Here is a 19524-nt window from a genome sequence, read left to right as displayed (position 1 = left end):
TAGGGACGTTAGCCTCTGAAATCAGTTTATCCCCGCTTGGAGCGATTCCAAATAACTTAGCCTCAGGTGCACTATTTCCCCATTTGTTATTTCATTGCTGGAAATGAAAAGTGTTTGTTGTTCCCGGTAAATTCCCGAGAACTGTGTAACTCTCGGAAATGTGAACGAGTACACAGAGTCTATTTCTGATAGAATCTATTTTTTTATCCATGTGTCGCGTATTCGACGAACTAATTAACCACATCTACGTGATGAACTTTGAGAGTTTTAAAAAAGTCGTGCAAATGTCATAACAAAAAGTTTCACATTCACCATTCACGCTACTTGTAAAGGTACCTAATTAGCGTCTTTCTTTTTCGAAAAAAATCGTTGTTTTTTTCAGCGAAGTACACAAAATATGCTTGGTTATCAAACGTTACAAATCGACAACACACAATGGTCAAAGCCATCGTTTCAACGTCCTCCAGTACCACAACAGGTTGTGAGAATTTATTCTTTGAATTTTTTTTCTTCTATCCACTGTATAAGAATCCTTCCTTTCTATAATCTTCTTATTTATCTTTATCTATGATAAAAAGATTTAATTAAAAGTCAAAAAAGTAAAGTCACTAGCGTCTCAATCCACTCGGGATGCGCCAACGCGTTTTTACTGGAATTCGCAATGGAATGCCCTATACAATGACTTGCGGAGGGCCAGCCGATGATCAAGTCAGTGTTTTTATCCTCCCAGACACGTCTGGTACCAACTTATCGATCCCGGAGAGATGAAAGCCTTGGTTTGCACTAGGGCGGTTTCGAACCCTCGACCGTGTGGCTACAACGGACCTCTAACCGACTGCACCACACCCGCCCCAAAGATTTAATTATTTAAAAAATTATAATTTTAATCCATAAAAGGGCTGACGTTGTGGTGTTAACGGACCGTAACGCATCAGCTACGCGCTTCAGGTTCCACCTGCTCTGCTCTCTGACTCTGCCTGACTGCACTATTCCACTCTGTTCACTATCATCTCGGCCATTTTTCGAGATGAAGTAGTGCACATAAGTTCCGTAAAAAAGGGACCATGCAATATTTTGACAACTTAAAATCCGAGGAGGGAGATCAGAGACAGAGTTGAAGCGCTTAAGTTAAGGAACACCTACAAAATTTAGAGAAAGTAAGGATTTTTCCATCAAACTAATGCTTGTGGTATATTCCTCTAAAAGAATTGTAAAGATTGTTGTTTTTCCCATCCTAACCAAAGTTTGAAGAGGAAACAAATATTAAATAAAATTTCTAGAAGGGAGTGCTAAAATACAAAACAGAAATCTTAAAATGAACATAATTTGAAGGTAACGTAACACGTAATTGACTTGATACGGAAACGCCAGCTAAAACGTAGAGTTCAGGTTGCAGATTACGGAAGAGCGGCTCCGCTTATCTCCCACCAATCGTGATGGAAAAAAATCGTGGAAGACACCATTTTTTCCTACGAACTCAGTTCCTACAAGTGTACAGAAGTACGCATCCCAACGTGCCTCGGAGGAACTGGGTTCCCACACCTTTTTTTGGAATGATACGAGGAATTGAAGGAAGGAAGGAGCAGAGCCACGCCCGTTTCCGTAACCAGCAACCCCGAACTCCACGTTTTCCCAGAGTTTTCCGCATCAAATCAATCTCGTGATACGCTCTGCTTGAAAAGCGAAAAGATTTTGTTCTGTTGGAAAAATTCGATATCGATTTCTGGCAAATCCTATATAGAATGCTAAAAAAAGATATCTGTAGCGAGTTCCAATTATGATAGGATCATTCTAGTGAAGAGGATTCTTGGGAATTTATTTGTTGACTTAGAAGTACGAGAACAATTTTTTTTCTAAATCTAATTCTCAGTGGAATTTCTTTGACATTTTTCTAGGAAACCCCTTGGAATTTCTGCATACACGCATGAAAAATAACTAGTTATCCCTTATTTACTGAGTATTAGACGAGAAATAGAGCCGATTGCTGTTGTTTATCGTGGATTCTAAATTTACACCACGCTGCAAAACCGAGGGATAAGCACCATAAACGATCCAAGAGCTTCTACCTCCATATTAAGCTCCCGCCTCATGAAAATAATGGAATAATCCGCTTTGAAAGTACGAAAGACAAGCGTTTGTACCCTGGATTTACTTTTCCAGACAAAATTCAATACTATCACCTTTTTGTTTTGCTTTTACTTTCTTCGGACTTTCTCGTTCCATTTTCAAGGAGGTGGCTTTGCCACCACAACACTTATTTTTTATCCTCCTATAATTTTATTTTTAACATCTGTTTCTATAATATTTCTTCTAGAAAGTTTTCAAACAGCTAGTTTAGTGCTGTGGAATTTATTGCAGTTTATGGAGACAATTTCTCCTATTTTTTCTACCACTAGAAAAATGATACAAATAAATAATGGTAATAAATAACAACAAATTAACAAATTAAAAATTGTTAACAAATAAACACAGAATAGACGTTGTAACAAAGGTAAATAATTGTATTATTCTCTATTTTGGATACATATCCTTTAGGAAAAAATATGGAGCGTTTCTTCGACACTTAGTTCAATCTGAATTCTCCAAAACACTTTTAAATCAACATTAATCAGTTCTCATTTGATGTATTTTCGCAAAAAAAACAACGGAAAAAACGCAAAAGAGTGGAAATTTTCCAGGTACTCCGTGAAAATTTTAAATCAGCGCTAATCAATTCTCATTTGTTTACTTATTTTGATGCGCAAGAAAAGAAAAAAAAAAGAAAAGAAAAGAAAAAAGAACGCAAAAGAGTGGAAATCATCCAGGTATCATCTCCTCTATCCACTTATTTATTCCACTGCAGTTGTCAACAATGAATACAACGGCGTCAGCACAACGTAAAGTATCGATAGTGCCGCTGGATGTGGCGATAGCTTCACCACCATTCGAACCACCACAACCAACCGCTTGCCATATGGATCAAAATCATATCACGTATGTTTCCGTTTATTTTTTTTTCTCAGAGAAAAAAACCCTTTTTTTCCAGAAAAAGACACTTCATTGGAGTATTTTGTTGGGAATCGTTTCCAGAAAATCATCCTTTTTTCCCTTTTTGATGCTGCTAATTACTTTATCCCTTCTTAACATTTTTCTCATTGCTACGCATTTAGAAGTGTGCTTGATGGGAAACTGAAATATTCCTGGATAAAATTTCCATCCCATACATCTCATGTTTTCAGAATTTTTATGAACGTTTGGTTTCTTGTTTTTTTTTGGAGGCCGTAAACAGCGTAGGGAACGACAATTAGTTGCTTTTATCGTAATTTGTAGCACTAATAACAAAGTTTCTGGGTGAGGATTTCGTAAGGTCGCTAGGTCTGGATCATGGTATTATATTAGTGGATGGAAGGCAATCTATGATTTCGGAAATATTTGGGTAAAATTAATCTAACAGAGAGAAAAATCAGAAAATGAATAAACAGTTTTTGAAATTATTCTACGTCTCTCTTTTTTCTCACTGCATCCAACGATTTGATTTCCATGACCTATATTTAATTTTTTTAACTTTATTTTCAAAGATGTCGATTTCGTTTCGAGATTTGGATGTTCTTACGTTGCATATCCAGAAGAGACGTTTTAAAAAAAGAATCGTTTGAAATTTCCTTGAAAAATAAGTACATTTCCCATCTATAAAAAATTTTACTAACATTTTTCTTCTGAAGTCAATTAGAGGTTCCTTTAAGGAGTGAGGTTGTATCTAACTTATTTTTAATTTGCATATCGGAAAAACAAAAAATTCTTGGGAGAGATTTGATTTTGAAATTGAAAATAGAAAATTCTGAGATACAAGAATTACTTTGTTCAGCCTGCTCTAGATTTTTTTTCTGCTTTTTTTTTCTAAATTCATTTTACCTTTTTCTCTGAATTTTACTCTCCCTGCTTCTGCTTGCTACGTTCTCATCGTATTTGCTTCGAAATCTCTTTTCTTATTGTTTTCATAACATGGTAAATGCATGCACGTAATGTTTTCCAGGATCAGCTCATTATTTTCACTTCTAGATTTTCTCTGATCTTCTACCGTATCCTGCGGCATCAGCGCTCTCTCTTCGCTTGTTATCATGCTGCTCAGTAGGTTTTTGCTCGCTCCAGCGTTCCCGAGTGATTAGAGTGGTTATACGTGTCGCTTGTACGGTTTATTAAAGACCATTGAAAATTCTTTTCCTCCAGAAAGATGAAAGCTTGGATCTATTTTTTCCGCTTAATCCAAATCTGTTGTCTCTAGATTGCTTGTCTTCACAGTGGAATTTCTTAAAGCACGCTATAGAACTCCTCCGCTTCAAAAAAAAAATGTTTCAATGGTATTCCGGAAAATTTTTCCGTACGTCCTTCAAATATAAGAATGAATATCATATTTTGTGGAATTACGTATCGAAATTTTTGCAGATGCACCACGATTTTTTCCCTCTTTTCGCACCTGCAGATGTATTTAATCAAATAAATGGAAGATAAGCAGCTGCTTCGATGCGTTGAACGCTCACATTGAAAAAAAAAACCATACACGCACGTACACAGCACATTTTTGAGGAACAGATATGAAATGGGGCTTCTCTTGACCTAGTAGTAGGTCGGTTAGGAAAGGTGAAGTTAGTATGTAGGAAAAGTCTCATCGCCTCATCATCTCATTTTAGCGCTTTTTGGCTGCATTTTTTCGGGGCTTCAGCGCCTTGTACATAGTTCTAAAGTGAAATTTTTCTCACACTGATAAATCAACTTCTACTTATTCACTTCTTCCTGTTCCCATCGTTTTTATCTTTTCCATTCTCGTTTTTCTTCATTTCATGAATCGAAAAGGAAACAAAGAAAAAAGAAATTAAGCGAAAATATTACAAAGGGCATTTGTACTCGTACAAACAATTCATTACATATTATATCGTCCTACATTTTATTGCACATATTTATTCTGTGCATTATTTCGTATATTTGCTGCATTATTTTGTATCATAACTATATTTACTCGTAATTTGCTCCTCTCCTCGTTTTAAATAAACTTTATAATAATATTAATAAATAGTAGTAAATATACTTTATAGCTGTAATATAAATAAACATATTATATATGATAACATCTCAATATTTTTATCCTCTACCTGTGCTCGTATTCTCCTCTGTTTACGTTTTCTTTTCTTTTCTTTTCTATCCTTTTCTTTCTTGCTTTTTCACACCAATTTTACCTTTACGGTTATTTTTCTCTTCAAGCATTTTCGCTTCTCATCCTTCATCCCTCTTTCTTTTTCTCACATCCTCAACGCTTTCTTGCATTCGCAGCATACTGATGAAAACAGCACGCTTCTCCTTTTCATTTTTCTGGGATTTTTGGAAATTTTCTTGGATTTTCTGACTTGTCCTTATCGCGTATTTTATCTGGATGTTCTTTTCTCATAGTTCGCTGTTGTTTGCTCACATTTCTTTTCTCCACGAACATATGAATGAAACATATGTGACTCATAAATTATTTTCCTCCAGCTTTTCCTTTCTCTTCTTCTTTTTCCAGTTCATTTGACGTTTCTGACATGTTTTAGTACATATTTTCTTCTACAAATACAAAAAAATGCAAATATAAAAATAGTTCATGTTTCAAATTCAAAAAAAAATTGTTTAAAAATTGTACGTGGTTTATATGCGCTTAGAGGAGGAGCTAAAATATTAATTATATAATATTTCAATCATGATAATTTTATATTTTATTTAATTTTCTATTTTGTTTTATTTTCTATTTTAACTTTACATTTATTTTTGTTTTTTTTTATATATGATATCTGAGAATTTCAAGTTTTCACCTACTTTATTTTTCTTTATTGAACCAATTCTACATGCTTACTCTTTTTTGTCACCGCCACCACGTTTTCTCTCTCCGATCTCTGCTTCGAATGTTTCGCCAAAATTCCATGATGGGCTGTTTTTTCTGGCTCCACGTTACTCACGACGACGACGACGACAACAACAACGAGGACGATGACGATTTGCCCTTTCTTTCGGCCCTACCTACTCTCTCGTGGTTTCGTCGCTGTGTGTTTCCTCTTCGTTTCCGAGGCCGAGTTCTCGTTTTCTCACGTGACATCGCTGGGCGCTCTGTCGTCGCATTCTGGCGCAATACAGCAGCAGCAGCAGCAGCAACGTCAGCAAAACAACACTCTTCCTCTTCGCGCGCAACCCGTCCGTCGTCGCGTCCGTCGCCCGTCCGTCCGTTCGACGACAGCCCCACACATCGGCAACCACTCGGCGCCGCCGCCGCCGCCGCTGAATCGATTATGCTTCCGAGCGGGGTGGAGTTGGCGATTTGCACATGCAAAGTAGAGCGAAAAAAAACGCAACACGCCTCATTTTTTTCGTGCTTTGTTTTTCTTCTGTTCTCATGGAAAACTCGCCGCTACACGTCCGGATGCGGTTCGACGATCGCAGCATTTCCCGCTGTCGAGTGGCCAATTTTCAAATTCACCCCTCACTTTTTTTTATCGATAGATCATTTACGCAACGTTCAAGGTGTTTATCTGTCTTCATAGCAGTTTATTTCACTATGTAGCGGGTAGCGCTCGATCACGTGCTGGTTCCCCTGACTGTGTAACAGACGATGGCGATGTCCTTCAGGCAGCGTTTTTGTACGGGGAATCCGGCATCGTTGGTAGAAAGGTTTTCCGAGTTTTTTTTTCTTCTCTCCTTTCACCGTACCCTCTGAACATCTATGTGAAAACTTTCCCTTTTTGTTTTTTTTTGGTTCCACAAATCTCCATATGGTCAAATTTAACTTGGAGGAATTCCAGGAACCGTGCACTTTTTTTGTAAGAAAACAATTTTTTTCATTCTGGTTTTCCCATATGTACTAATAAATTCCGACCACTTACTAAATATTACTCAATTATTAATTAAAAACAAACGCGGATAAGTGCTGGTTTAAGGCGAACAAATAAATAATTTGACAATTATTAATTATTAATTATTTTCGTACGTAAATAAATGATCCAACCGGGTGCAAATCAATTTTCTCATGAGATTTTTTCACTTGGCTGCACACTCAAAGCAGCAATTATACCGTTTCTCGTGGAATTTTTCTTGAAATTTCCTGCGAAATTCTTCCAAGAGGTCATTTTCTTTCCCATCATTCCAGCAGCACTACCGTTGCTCGTTTCGTATTCATAGGTTCACACGAACTCGTTCATTTCAGGGATATGAGAACTTATTACTTTGGCACGAATGTTAGAGGATATCACAATTTTTGCCATATATAAAATAAGGCAGAAGATTTGTCGCCGGATTAAATACATAAAAATTTTGCGCAAATAAAAGAGAAATGTTTGGAGGTGACGTAGGAAAAGTGCTGCACAAATTTGCTGGCGACTAGTTTCAGTCCAATGTTTTCCTCACTTTGCACTTTCACAAAAGCAAGACGCAAGAGTGTGATGTTCAGACTGGAAGCGAGCGCAACGTGTCTCTATGTCGTGTATCCATAGCTTCATTTTTTTTCGAATTCCATTCTTTGCCTTTTCCCGTTAAAAAGAAGCTTGAAAATTTTAGTCGCTTTCCATTTCTTTATTTTTCCTGATTGTGTTCTATAATCTATGTCTTTTTTTTCTTGAACTTTTTTCTTAAAAAAAACCTTAAGATGTATGCCCTTATGATCCCCTTAAAAACTTTGAAATAATGAAAAGAGATGTAGATACTTTTTTAAATAAATGTTACGCAGAATTCTATAGTTTATACTGTGTCGTACAGTATTATTAAAGATAGCGTATCACCAAATTGACGATATTAAGACGCTCTCTGTGGGCAAATATAGAGTTTATGTGGTAGTTTGCGAGTATTACCGTAGTTCCGCTCATTTCTCCTTAATTGTCCTGAAAAAATAGCGTGGGAATGGCGTTTATTACTACGAGATACGTTAGAACGTCCCACACTTCTACACGTTCAGCTCCCCTCACCATTGGTTGGTTATTCATTGATTTTATATCAAAAAGACTGCTGTGGAGACCTCATTGATTACCGTCCGCTCGGTCGTGTACGCGTCTCGTGTAGAACGGTGGTGTGTTGTAAGGTGTCTCGTAGGAAAATTCGCTCGGGAAAGCCGTTTTCCACGACTTTTTTCAGGATAATCGGGAGAATTGAGCGTAGCCGTGCTCATCCTCGTAATGTAACGTAATGTAACGTAACGTAACGCAACTCTACATTTGCCCACAGAGACCTCATCGTTGTCAGTTTCGTGGTATGTTGCCTTTAAATAAAAAACGACTGTGATCTGAGCTAGCTAGCATAGCTCTGATTATCAGAAATCTCTCTTTTTCCCGGAATTTCCCCCATTGCTTCATTTCAAGGAAGCGAAACCAAACTACAACTGTAGTTGTATCCGTATGTCTAGTTGTAGTCTTTGTAGTCGTTGGAATGTTTCAGCGATGATTCATCCTCGATACTACTATTTTTCCAGTAATACACAAAGGAATAGATGTCTGAAAGGGACTATGTGAACACTTTTTCGCTCCTCTTCGCAAGAGTGGAGCGAAAAAAATATTCATCTCATCGACTGAAGATTCGTGGAAAATTTCAATTTCCTTGCCAAAAATTAACGAGCTGCTTGATTTTGTATTCTAGTGGAATTCTGTCCTTGCCTCCTATTTGTTGGATCCAGCGGAATTACGAGATGAAGTTAACTTCAGAAAATCCAGCGTTTCTTTCTTTTTCTCTCTCTCTCTTCAAAATATCATTTGGAAGGTTACTGTAATTGTTTCGGAGATCTTTGTTTTGTAAATTTTCTTCAACGATGGCCATTCAAGGAAGTGCGGACAAATCATTTCCGATAAGAGTGAATCTTAGTGTATATAATCTTTATAGATGTGATTAAAAATTGCCTCACTATTTCCAGAAATTTTCTTTGAACTTATTCCAGCCGAAAAAGATAAGAATAACGAAAGGAATTGAAACATTGAAAACCTTCTGGTGCTAAGATTTCCTTCTCTTTCCGTCAGGTTGCGATTTCCCGACCTCCAAAAACGGACGGATGTAGCGCAATTGGTAAGAGGCTCCGCTGGACAGCACGACCAATCGATGGTTCGAAACTGCTACGGTGCCAGCTAAGCCTTTCATCCTTCCGGAGTCGATAAATCAGTACCGGACTTCTCTGGGAGGATAAAAACACTGACTTGGTGTGTCGGGTCGCTCTCATTTGTAATTGATAGGCTAGCTGCGCGTTCGTGAACCTCAAACAATGGTGAGCTGAGGTCGAACGCGTATCCACATCTCCATAGGGATTAATCAACGTTGTGCACTTTACCCTTTTATCCACCGAAAACATTCCGTGTTCGTTGTCCTGGAAATATTCGCCGGATTCTTGTCCTTTTCGGCCTCTTCTCTTCTACATCGTAAATCATTGGTTCGGAGCAAATCGGTTTGGAGCAGAACGAGAGGAGTGCCGATCCTGAGAATCGGAATGTGAATGTCCTCATTTCTGATGTCCTTAGTAGTATACGATCATGGTCACATGCGTGTACGTACACGCATACACAAATCAGGAGCGATTCGGGAGAGATTTTCGACGTTTAAACTCCTTATCCCTTAGGCGTTCCCATAGTTATTGCTGATGTTTGATGTTTCATTTACTATCGAGGGGCGTCGACAGATACACACAGCACCATGTATCGAGTTGTTTTCGTGTGCGGCTGCGTATTTGTGCGTATATGCTCTGTTGTGTTCGGTCGGCCGCGTACGTAGTTCCGCTTTTAATATCCATGAAAGCGCTGGAACGCGTGGTCGGATAAAAAAAAGCCGGGTGCAGTTGATAAGCGATTGCGCTCAAAGCGGTGCGGTTGCGATCGAGATGGGTCCCACCTCGTCGTCATTGTCTCCACTAATCTCTGCACACCAACCTCTTCTGCTAGGGGGTGGGTTCCAGGTCGTCTTCATCACCACTAATTTCTGCAGTCCAATCTCTGCTACTAGTTAGCGGTGGGTCCCACGTCGATCGCAACCGCACCGCTTACGCGACCGCACCACGCTTCATGTCGTAATCAATCTCCACCGACTATAGACCCCTATTAGGTCCCGTTATGTCATTGATTCCCCTCATCTATTCATGATGTACTTCGTTATTATTCCCCGTTGCTAAGCGCACATCAATTCACTCTTCACTGCCCTATAACTCGCCGTGTGTCCATGTAATAAACAACATTCTATTAAATTTCAAAATTTGAAATCAGCAAACTTTCATCTGCAATCCTTGAATCCATATCATGCACTTTCACCTCTAGTGACTTCTCCGCCCGTTCTCTGCATTTTTTCGTCTTTTTTTCTTCTCATTTTTTTTTGAAAAAAAATTATCTTATCTTCTTTTCTCTCCAAAAAAAAATCCCAAAAAGAACATTATCACATTTTTTACTCGTACTTTATTTTATCTCCTATGATTATTTTATTTATCTATTTTATCTATCTATATGACAAAATTTAATGATTATATGGTGAATATAAATGAAAGTAATAGCATAGGGAATTTCCAAGTACATAGCTTTTTTAAATAAATTCATTAGGATGTAAATACCATAAAATCATATCCAGTTTAGACTGAACTAATCCATGAACTGAATAATTATATATTAGCTAGCTAACAATATGTTTAATGAATAATATCTAAAATAATTTTCAAGATATTTGTGTATTAAAAAATCCTGAGAAATTGTTGAGAGAAGGAATTTTCCTTGCAGAAATTGAATCTCAACATTTTCACACGTCTCCTTAGAATCCTTAGAAATTTGAAGGGAAAATTTCTCGGATTTTTTCTCTATTGAATTGAAAAGGAATTCTCTATCCCGTAATGCAATAAAAGTTGAGCAGTTCGATAAGCACCCACTAGGGTAGTTGCTGCAACTACAGTGTTTCTGTGCCATTTATGCTGCTTTTTCGGCGAATTTTTTGTGAGTCATTGCAATCAATAATCGATATTGTATTATTGTAATTATCAATATAATACGCACACATGATCCATTGATTCCACTGACTGCTAAAGAGAGAAAAAACGAAAAGAAAAAATAAACACGGTATATGTAAATAACTAACGATCCTTTCTTCAGATTCACACGCGTGTAGGGTCCCGCCCAGATCCTTTTTCTCCTTTCTATCTCTTTTCTATCTATCATAAACTTCTGATTTGAATTATCCATAAATCGTCATGGGAAGAGATTTATCAGTTTTCTATCAGGAAATAATGCACGTCTGTACACGTTTTTATATACACAGTGATTAGAATGTACATGAAAAGAGGAAAAAAGAAAAAAAAGTGGGAAAAAAATAAACACGATCCCTTCTCTCCTTCTTTTTGCATCATTTCCACTTTATTACATTGTTGCACTCATGTACACTAACATCGTTATCAGAAATGAACACTTTTTTCTTTTTTCAATTAATTCTGGATTATTTCTCGATGCAACATTTTCCTGTCGCATTTTGAAAATGATTTCGAAAATTTCAAATTTCAAATTTCAAAGCATTTCGAAAATTCTTAGGAGTTTTTCGAGCACATCATCCTTTGTTTTGGGCATAATATTCAAAATTATACTTCAAGATGATAATTTTTCTCATTTTTTCTCGCGTCCACTTAAAAATTATGGAACATTCTGTAATTTAATTACTCTATTCGCTATTATTTTGTAACGATTTCCTTTTTCTGCCAACTCAACTTTCCAAGCATTTTTAGGGTATTTGCAATATTTTTGACCGAAAAAATCGCTTAGCGCTATTAGAACTTTTTTGCACTTTGGGCACCATGGAAACTTGATCTGCCTTGCCCTATTATGTCCTCATAAGGTTATGAGGATTAATTTTCTTCTCTAAAATTTTGAAAATCGAACACTTTTCGCATAGAGTCATGGGGGCTGTTCCGGTTCCTCAAAATCGCCAGAGAAAAAGACTAACAGAACTTTCCTTGCTTTTTTGGATCTGTCTTTTTTTAAAATATAATAAGGTGTTTACTTTTTCATGTGCATACCACGACGACAAAACTCCTACTCTACATATTCGGAATACTTCTGGCCAGGAAACAGCATCATTTCTCGTTCAGTAGTGCTAGGATTTATAGTGTTCGCAAAAATTCTTTTGTAATAAATTAACAATTGTAAATATAATTAGATAATTTATAAATTATCAAAAAAATCCTTTCTTATGTATGTTACGCCGATACAACTCCTATTCTACATATTCCGAACACTTCTCGTCCACTTCTCGTCCATTCCAACTCAGCAGCACTAGCATTTGTAGTATTCGCTTCCTTCACTAGTTCGAAATTTTTTTGTGTTAGTGCGAGGACGAGTTCTGCGCTCTGACAAGAAAGTATAAAAAAAGGAACGAGCCGCCTATCCATCTGTATTTACTTGAATAAAACTTAAAAAATAGTCCTAGCAGTACAGGTTCAGTCAAAGGATTAGTAATAAGTCCTTGTTGTTTTATTTGTTCTTTCTTTGTGGTTCGTTGGACAACGCATGTGAAATTTTCTATAAAACTAGAACTCAAAAAATTGCCTCAAAAATGGGTCAGGTCGATGAGAAAAAATTACCCAAAGTCAATTATTTTTCTATGAAACTGTATGTACTTAGCTTTGCGTTTGGAATGTAAACCATGTACCTTTTTTGGTTCCAAAAAGATGGAAGGAAATTAAAATTCAGGATTCTTGTATGTAAGTTAGTTAGTTCGCTCAACGAAAACAACAAAAAGAAAAAAAAACAACAACTGTCATTTGAATTTCATACATTTTCCGGTATTTTAAATTGTGATTTCGGAAGATAATCGAGATTTTTTACTATTAGATCAGAATAAATCCTTTTCCAGATTTCCATTTCCTACGATTTGCAAAGATTCTCCAATTTTTTCTTTGACGTTTCTTCTTTTCCCTTACAGCATGATCTTCTGCTAATCGTGCAACTAATAGGCATATGATCCGCGCAAAAAATCAAATTATTTTTCCCATATTTTCGTCGAATTAAATGAAAAAATTCGAATTTATAATTTTTCCTCTTTTCTTCTATCCTCTATTATTCAAAAAAAAAATTCTGGAAGAAAATAAGATGGAATTTTTTGTTATTAAAAAGAACTTTAAAAAAACTTTAAAAACTTTTTCGAACTTTTAAAAAAGTTAAAATGAACAGATAGTCTGTAGAGGTTCTTTTCACTCTTCAAAGCAACATTTGAAGAAATCTTCAAGAGAAATTCTCCTATTTCTTTCAGTATTTAATATAATAGCTGAATATCCGTAATGAATAACACAACGTGCATGTGATTGTCACGTGATTGTACTTTGCAGTAACGAGTGTCTTGTTGCTTCAATACGTCTATAGTACTCCGCGCGTTCATTGTTGGCTTGTTATTGCTCCGACGGCAACGAGAACAACGCAGCTCAGGGACGGACCGAGTTGCGATGGGGAGAGGCGTGAGGAGCGAGGGAAGGAGCGGAAACTAGGGATAACCAGGATTTTTGATAGCGGTTATTTTTGCTCGAGAGAAAAAATCCTTTGAAACCTCTTTACGGCTACTAGCAGAGATTTTTTCTCGACTTTTCGGACATTCTACGTGTATACCAGAATGTTTTTTACGAGCATTCCAGAATTTCCAGATTGTTTTTTTTCCAGAGTGTTCTAGAATGTGTACATGCACTTCCGACGAAGTTTCTCCTTCTACTTTTCTTTTTCTCTTCAGCTCTTCCTAGGCTCACTTTTTCACTTCACCAGTAATCAGTTATACTACTCTGCCCTAAGAATACTTATTGATTGATTGGGATTAGTCTGAACAGAAAAAACGTTATAAATACCATATTCTTGCTCTCATGGATCCCTAAAACGTCACGTTTTCCTAGATACACATTCTTCCTTCTGCAATAATTCGCCAAACTTGTCAGGTCTGATAATTACGGCCATAATTTCGTCCGTTCTTTTTTTCTATAAGTTTGGCAAATTTCATCGAATTTCCGGGGAAAAGGTTGCCTGATTATTTACGTGTAATTTGCAAAAACAATCTACAATTCAGTAGGGAAATCGTGCAGAACGCAACAAAGCACAGCGTTACGAATCAACTAATCGTTGTTCGTTATGCAGTCGGATTTCCTGTACCTGTGCAATAAATGCTGCGGTCCTACCGCTGTTTCACTTAGATCACCTCATTTATGGAAATGATTTGATTCCTTTTATTTATTCTATTTTATTAGTAAAAATAAATGCATGTATTCGTTGCGTGTATAGCGTTTATGCAACATTTTCTTTTCTTCTTTTTTTCCCTTTTTGAAATTGTGATTGATTTACCGTCCCGTTTTCTCATATGCTCATTGATTTCTCATTTTGAAGTAATTTTAGTCCCAATTAAAATCCTTGCTTCCAAAATCTGTTTCCTGGAATCAATCTCTCCCGACCACGTGGTTAGACGGGAAGAAAAAGCTCATTGCACATTTCTTCCTTATCTGGTCCTCTTGTGTTTCTGCAATTTTTGCGTGGTTTTCCAGATAAGGGGATTATTTCTCAGGAACTCTCATCTAAATTCATTCACACACTCCTTTTCTGACTTCCAATGAGGTAAGGTAAATGCATGCGGAACTAAGTCTCTACAAATAATATCACAACAAAATTTTTACCAGTATGCGTTCATTCATCTCATCTAAGAGATTTTTTGTGAAATCTTTTTGAAAATCACTATAGAAAATCCCTTTGGTTGTCGATTTCAATGGTATACCTAATTAGCTGGAAAGTATTGTAGAAATTCCTCATCCACGTCTATTCATTTCATTCCCATTCAAAGTTTCTTTCAAATTTCAAATTCAATTTCTAAGTTGAAAATTTAAAATTTTTATCGCTGCAGTTTCCTGACCATTAGAAATTTTTTTCTTCGATTTTTTTAAAGTCTCTTCAACATGTGGCAGTTTTTGAGATGGTAAATAAAATTTAATATTCAATCCACCTTCGACTTACGTAGCAAGATTTTTTTTTACTAAATTCTTAAATTTCATTTCATTTACTTAATATTCAAGCTTTTATTTTTTTTTGATTTTTTTATCAGATTTACATTGAATAAATTCGCTATGATAATGTCAAGATAATTATCCATCCATTATTTTTTGCTCGTTCACCATGTGATTGGAGGCGTGGAGGCGACGTGAAATGCTGAAGCTTCGAAAAAAAGGAGATTTTCATGTTCTGGAAACTTTGCGTGCTTATATTTTTTCTCCACTGGAAAACATTTCCTCGCTTCGCTATTTTTTCCCCGAGGAGGGCACCGTTGCTAACTCTGTCAATTTCAGGATGATTTCTCCACAAAATATCGTTACACCGACTGCTCAGATGAAACTTGACGATCCACCACCAATGGAGGTAAGTTCTTCTTTCATATCACTTCAAAATATCTGTATTTAAAAGAGAATTCTGTAATTGCGTACTTGACGTAGCCACCGTAAACCTACACGCATTAGGATAGTTAGAGCGCTCAGAGAACGAATATGTCCATGATTATTGGCTATTCAGCGTTCTGATGTTTTGCGAGCATGGATTTCAGGAAAATTTTACACCGATCACTTATTTCTATTCTTTAGAAATTCTTATCTAGAATATTCAAATGGCAAATTAAAGTATACTCAGGGAATACGTTTTTCGGTTCTCTCTAATAGACTTCCTTCTATTTCCTTTTTGTTTCGTCTTATTTTTTCTTTTTTTTTTGTAAATAAACAGATTTTAATATTGTCAGCTTGACTGGAAGCTATAACCGAAGAGAACTTTCAATAGTTTCTTCCCCAAGCTTTCTTCCTACTTGGCAGATTCGTTTGGAATAAAAGAGAGCCTTATGGATACTTGAAGAGTTTTTTTACCGGAAATCCACTCAAAGTCGAAAATCTCTAATTTCTTAAGATCCTTGTTTTATAAATTCATACTATCTATTTTTTTTTTTTGCAAAACGTTCCAACACAAATTCTGTTGTTTTTATTGCAACTTCTGAACCGTGAATAATCTTCGAATGTAAAGTAATAGACTCCAGACTGATCAATCCAACCAACGACGCAACTCTTCACACCCGTAGGAGTGGTTTTTTGGATACGTTTTGGTCTTTCAGTTTTTTTGCTCCGATATTTGCGAGTAACGGAGTCGGGTCTACTAGCAGAGAGAACGCAGTATGGAAAATTCCCACGGACACTGTTTCATACTAGGAATACAAGATGTTTTGTGAATTAAAGGATTTGAAATGGTTGAATTTTCTTCGGGATCCTGTGGCTGAAGACAAAGCTATAGCTACTACTTTACTCAAACGTTTTTTTTCTACTCGCATGATGCTGTGTTTACACTCAACGCTTATCTTATGCTCACTAAAATGTATATTGAAGTCTTCGTCTTGAATCAAGGACTCCACAGCAACGAGTTTAATCCTGAAATTGAACATAACATTCGCGTTTCTAAGCTGGAGAGAAAAATTCCCTTGCAAATACCAATTTCTAAATACGTGGCGACATTGCATTGTAAAAGTGCAACAGCTGAACAAATATCGAATAAATAGCAGACGATTGAGTGATATTCACATTTCAGAGGTGAAAAAATATGCAGAATGTGCAATGAATAGAATATTCGTTGGTTTCAAATTTATGAATTCATTCCCAGCTCAAAAATTTCATCCGTCGTGCTATTTTCTCTAATTTTTCATTGCATTATTTTCCTACACCGAATGTCCTGTTATGTTTATCATAAGTTGTCAAAAGATATATGGCATTAATATAGAGGATAAAGGAAAAAGTGTCTGGCGTTAATCAAATCCGCTTGGGATCCGCCCCAACGTTCACTTCAATTCAGAATCGTTTGAGGTTCACGAGCGTGTAACTGGCCCATAAAATGACTTGCGGTGGCTAGCGGATGGGTCAAGTCAGTGTTTTTATCCTCCCAGACAAGTCTGGTACCAATTTATCTACCCCGGTGGGATGAAAGGCTTGGTGAGCACCGAAGCGGATTCGAACCTCCGATCGATCGCGCAGATAGCGGATTAATAAATATATTATGAGTTTTTTTTTTGTTAATATGCTGTGTGGAGTGTGACGTATCTAGTTAGAGGTCCGGTGTGGCCGCACGGTCGATGGAAACCGCCCTAGAGCCAACCAAGCCTTTCATCCCTCCGGGGTCGATAAATTGGTTCCATAGTCGGATAATTCCAGACTTGTCTGGGGGGGGGGGGAGAGGGATCATCGGTTAGCCTCGGAGCTCCTTTCGGCCTCCCCAAGTCACTATGTCGGCTAGTTATACGTTCGTAACATAGTAGTGCATCCTAAGCGGATTGATACGCCAGGGACATTTAATTACTATACTGAATACTTAATATTAAACACTATATATTTGTAACACTTCAAATACTTCGCATAGTAACTGTTCTAGACAGCCAAACAGTAGTAATTCCTAGTACAAAAATACACTTGCGGTTGGAATGTTGCAGTCTATCCATAGGAAATGCACCGTAACCTCATAAAGACTCCACAAAAAATCTTCTGTTCTATTGATTGTTTTTTTTTCATGCCATAAAAATTTTGTAATATAACACTAAGACGAATATTGCGAGGGATTCTAATGAGTTCCGATTTTTTTCATAGGTGGTGGTGAGTTAATTGACTTGATATTAGAATATGTATTGTGATTATTTTGATTGACACAGACCTACTTTTATTTTTTTTTTTCATTTTTTTTACCTATTTTTCGGGAAGGGACTGAATCCTCGTTCGATTATTATTGCCTGACACAATTGTTCGCAAGCAACTTCACCGAGGTGAACACAGCTCTACTTAACTTTTTTGATCTACAGCGAGAGCTCACACACAAAGTCCACCCATTCATCGTTGTTCCATACCCTGGGAGATTTCATATCTTGTGTGGTGTATCTTTATGTGTGATCTGTATCTTTCACGCTCAAGAGGTTAAGTTGGGGCGGGTGTGATGCAGCGGATAGAGGTTCCACTGTCTGCACTATCGATCGGAGGTTCGAATCCGCCCTGGTGCTCACCAAGCCTTCCAGTCCTCCGGGGTCGATAAATTGGTACCAGACTTGTCTGGGAGGATAAAAACACTGACTTGACCCATCGGCTAGCCACCGCAAGTCATTGTATAGGCCAGTTACACGTCCGTAAACCTAAAACGATTCCGATTTGAAGTGAACGTGGGGGCGCATCCCAAGCGGATTGATCAACGCCAGAAACTTCAACTTTAACTTTAGGAGGTTAGGTTACGACACTAACACAATACACGACCACTTCGGAGAGTGAACGTGAAAAAGCGGAATTGCCAAAGGCAGTACACCACAAAATTAATGACATTGGGATCTCTCCACGAAGAGATAATGTTACGGGTGTAGATAGCGAGAATGAGCGATCGTCCTGAAAAAAGCCTTCAGGAACGGGCCATCCTGTACGAATTTTCCTACGAAGCACCTCATAACGGGATGGAACTTGGATGGAATTTCCACGCGCCGTTTTTCAGGACGATTAGGGGAAATAGGGCGGGACAATGTTCATACCTCTATACTTCTCCCCGAACTCTTTATTCACCAAAGAAGACTTGAACATCGTCAGTTTCGTGATACGCTGCCGTTAAGAGCACTTTTGCGGTTCTCGCTCGCGTTTCTTGTGATGTTCCCAGGAATAGGACGATTCGTAGGGAGAAGTTCAAAGGAATTCGAATAATAATGCAGTTGTAAGCAATAAGAAAAGAACAAACTAAGTTTTTCTTATGTACGTAGGTTTTTCTGTGTTCAAAGATATTATTTCACATCCCCATCCATGTCTTAGGGATCTAAACTAGTATTTTACCTCTTTTCTTCGAAAGGCCTGATTACAGCTGTTTTTTACAGAAAGTACAATATAATTAAATAAAAAAAATCTAGTACGGTAAGAATATGCGACGTATTGTAGTTCATATGCTCAAATACATTCGAAAATTAGTTGCATTTTCCCTCATACGCATGGAATGCTCTTTGTGGTGGAGAAAAAAAATGAGGGAAGCTAAAAAAAAAGGACTTGAGGAGACCTCATGTATCTGATATATTTTCATGATGAGTTGAATGAGCTTCAGAAATATTTACTTACATAAGTATTTTCATCTTCAAAAAAAAGAACAAAAAAGACAAAAAAAAACAGAAAAGGGAGAAAAATAAAACCCGTTTTTTTCGCTTTCCAATTGATTTTCAACAAATCAGATAGTTGACATTTGATAAAGGGTGCAATACGTTTTTTTTGGCGCCGAAAAAAACGCTTCCTGCAAAATCCGCCATTCAATTTGGGTGATCAGCAGCAGCTGCAACAGCAAACATCTTAATCTATTCATATTTAATATTAGTTGAAATAAAAAGGTCTAGGCGCAGTTTTTTCACTTCATTTCGACGATGAAATTAACATAATTAGGGCAAGCAAGTTTATGTAGATCAAATATGCGCGGTTTTTGTTCGATAATTTTTCTCCATTTTATGGATGGGATTTATGGTGATTACATCGTCAGATATGAGTTCAGAACTTTTCACTTCACC

At 37.0% G+C, this 19524-nt stretch overlaps 1 protein-coding gene across 4 annotated transcripts in view; it reads left to right on the top strand.

The window, feature by feature from the left end:
- The window catches only part of RB195_013318 (uncharacterized protein), a gene marked incomplete at both ends in the record, with an annotated part of 105680 nt that overhangs the window by 49465 nt on the left and 36691 nt on the right, over positions 1 to 19524 (top strand). For all 4 annotated transcript variants that reach the window (XM_064203077.1, XM_064203076.1, XM_064203078.1 and 1 more), the window contains 3 exons: positions 383 to 478; positions 2843 to 2973; positions 15287 to 15356. In XM_064203077.1, the coding sequence (XP_064058954.1) occupies positions 383 to 478; positions 2843 to 2973; positions 15287 to 15356 (297 nt within the window). The remainder of the gene's footprint in view (positions 1 to 382; positions 479 to 2842; positions 2974 to 15286; positions 15357 to 19524) is intronic.

Source organism: Necator americanus, chromosome V (genome assembly GCF_031761385.1).
Source record: "Necator americanus strain Aroian chromosome V, whole genome shotgun sequence".
NCBI classification, from domain to species: domain Eukaryota; kingdom Metazoa; phylum Nematoda; class Chromadorea; order Rhabditida; family Ancylostomatidae; genus Necator; species Necator americanus.
The sequence above is the reverse complement of the archived record's forward strand: the minus strand, read 5'-3'. Positions and strand labels throughout refer to the sequence as shown.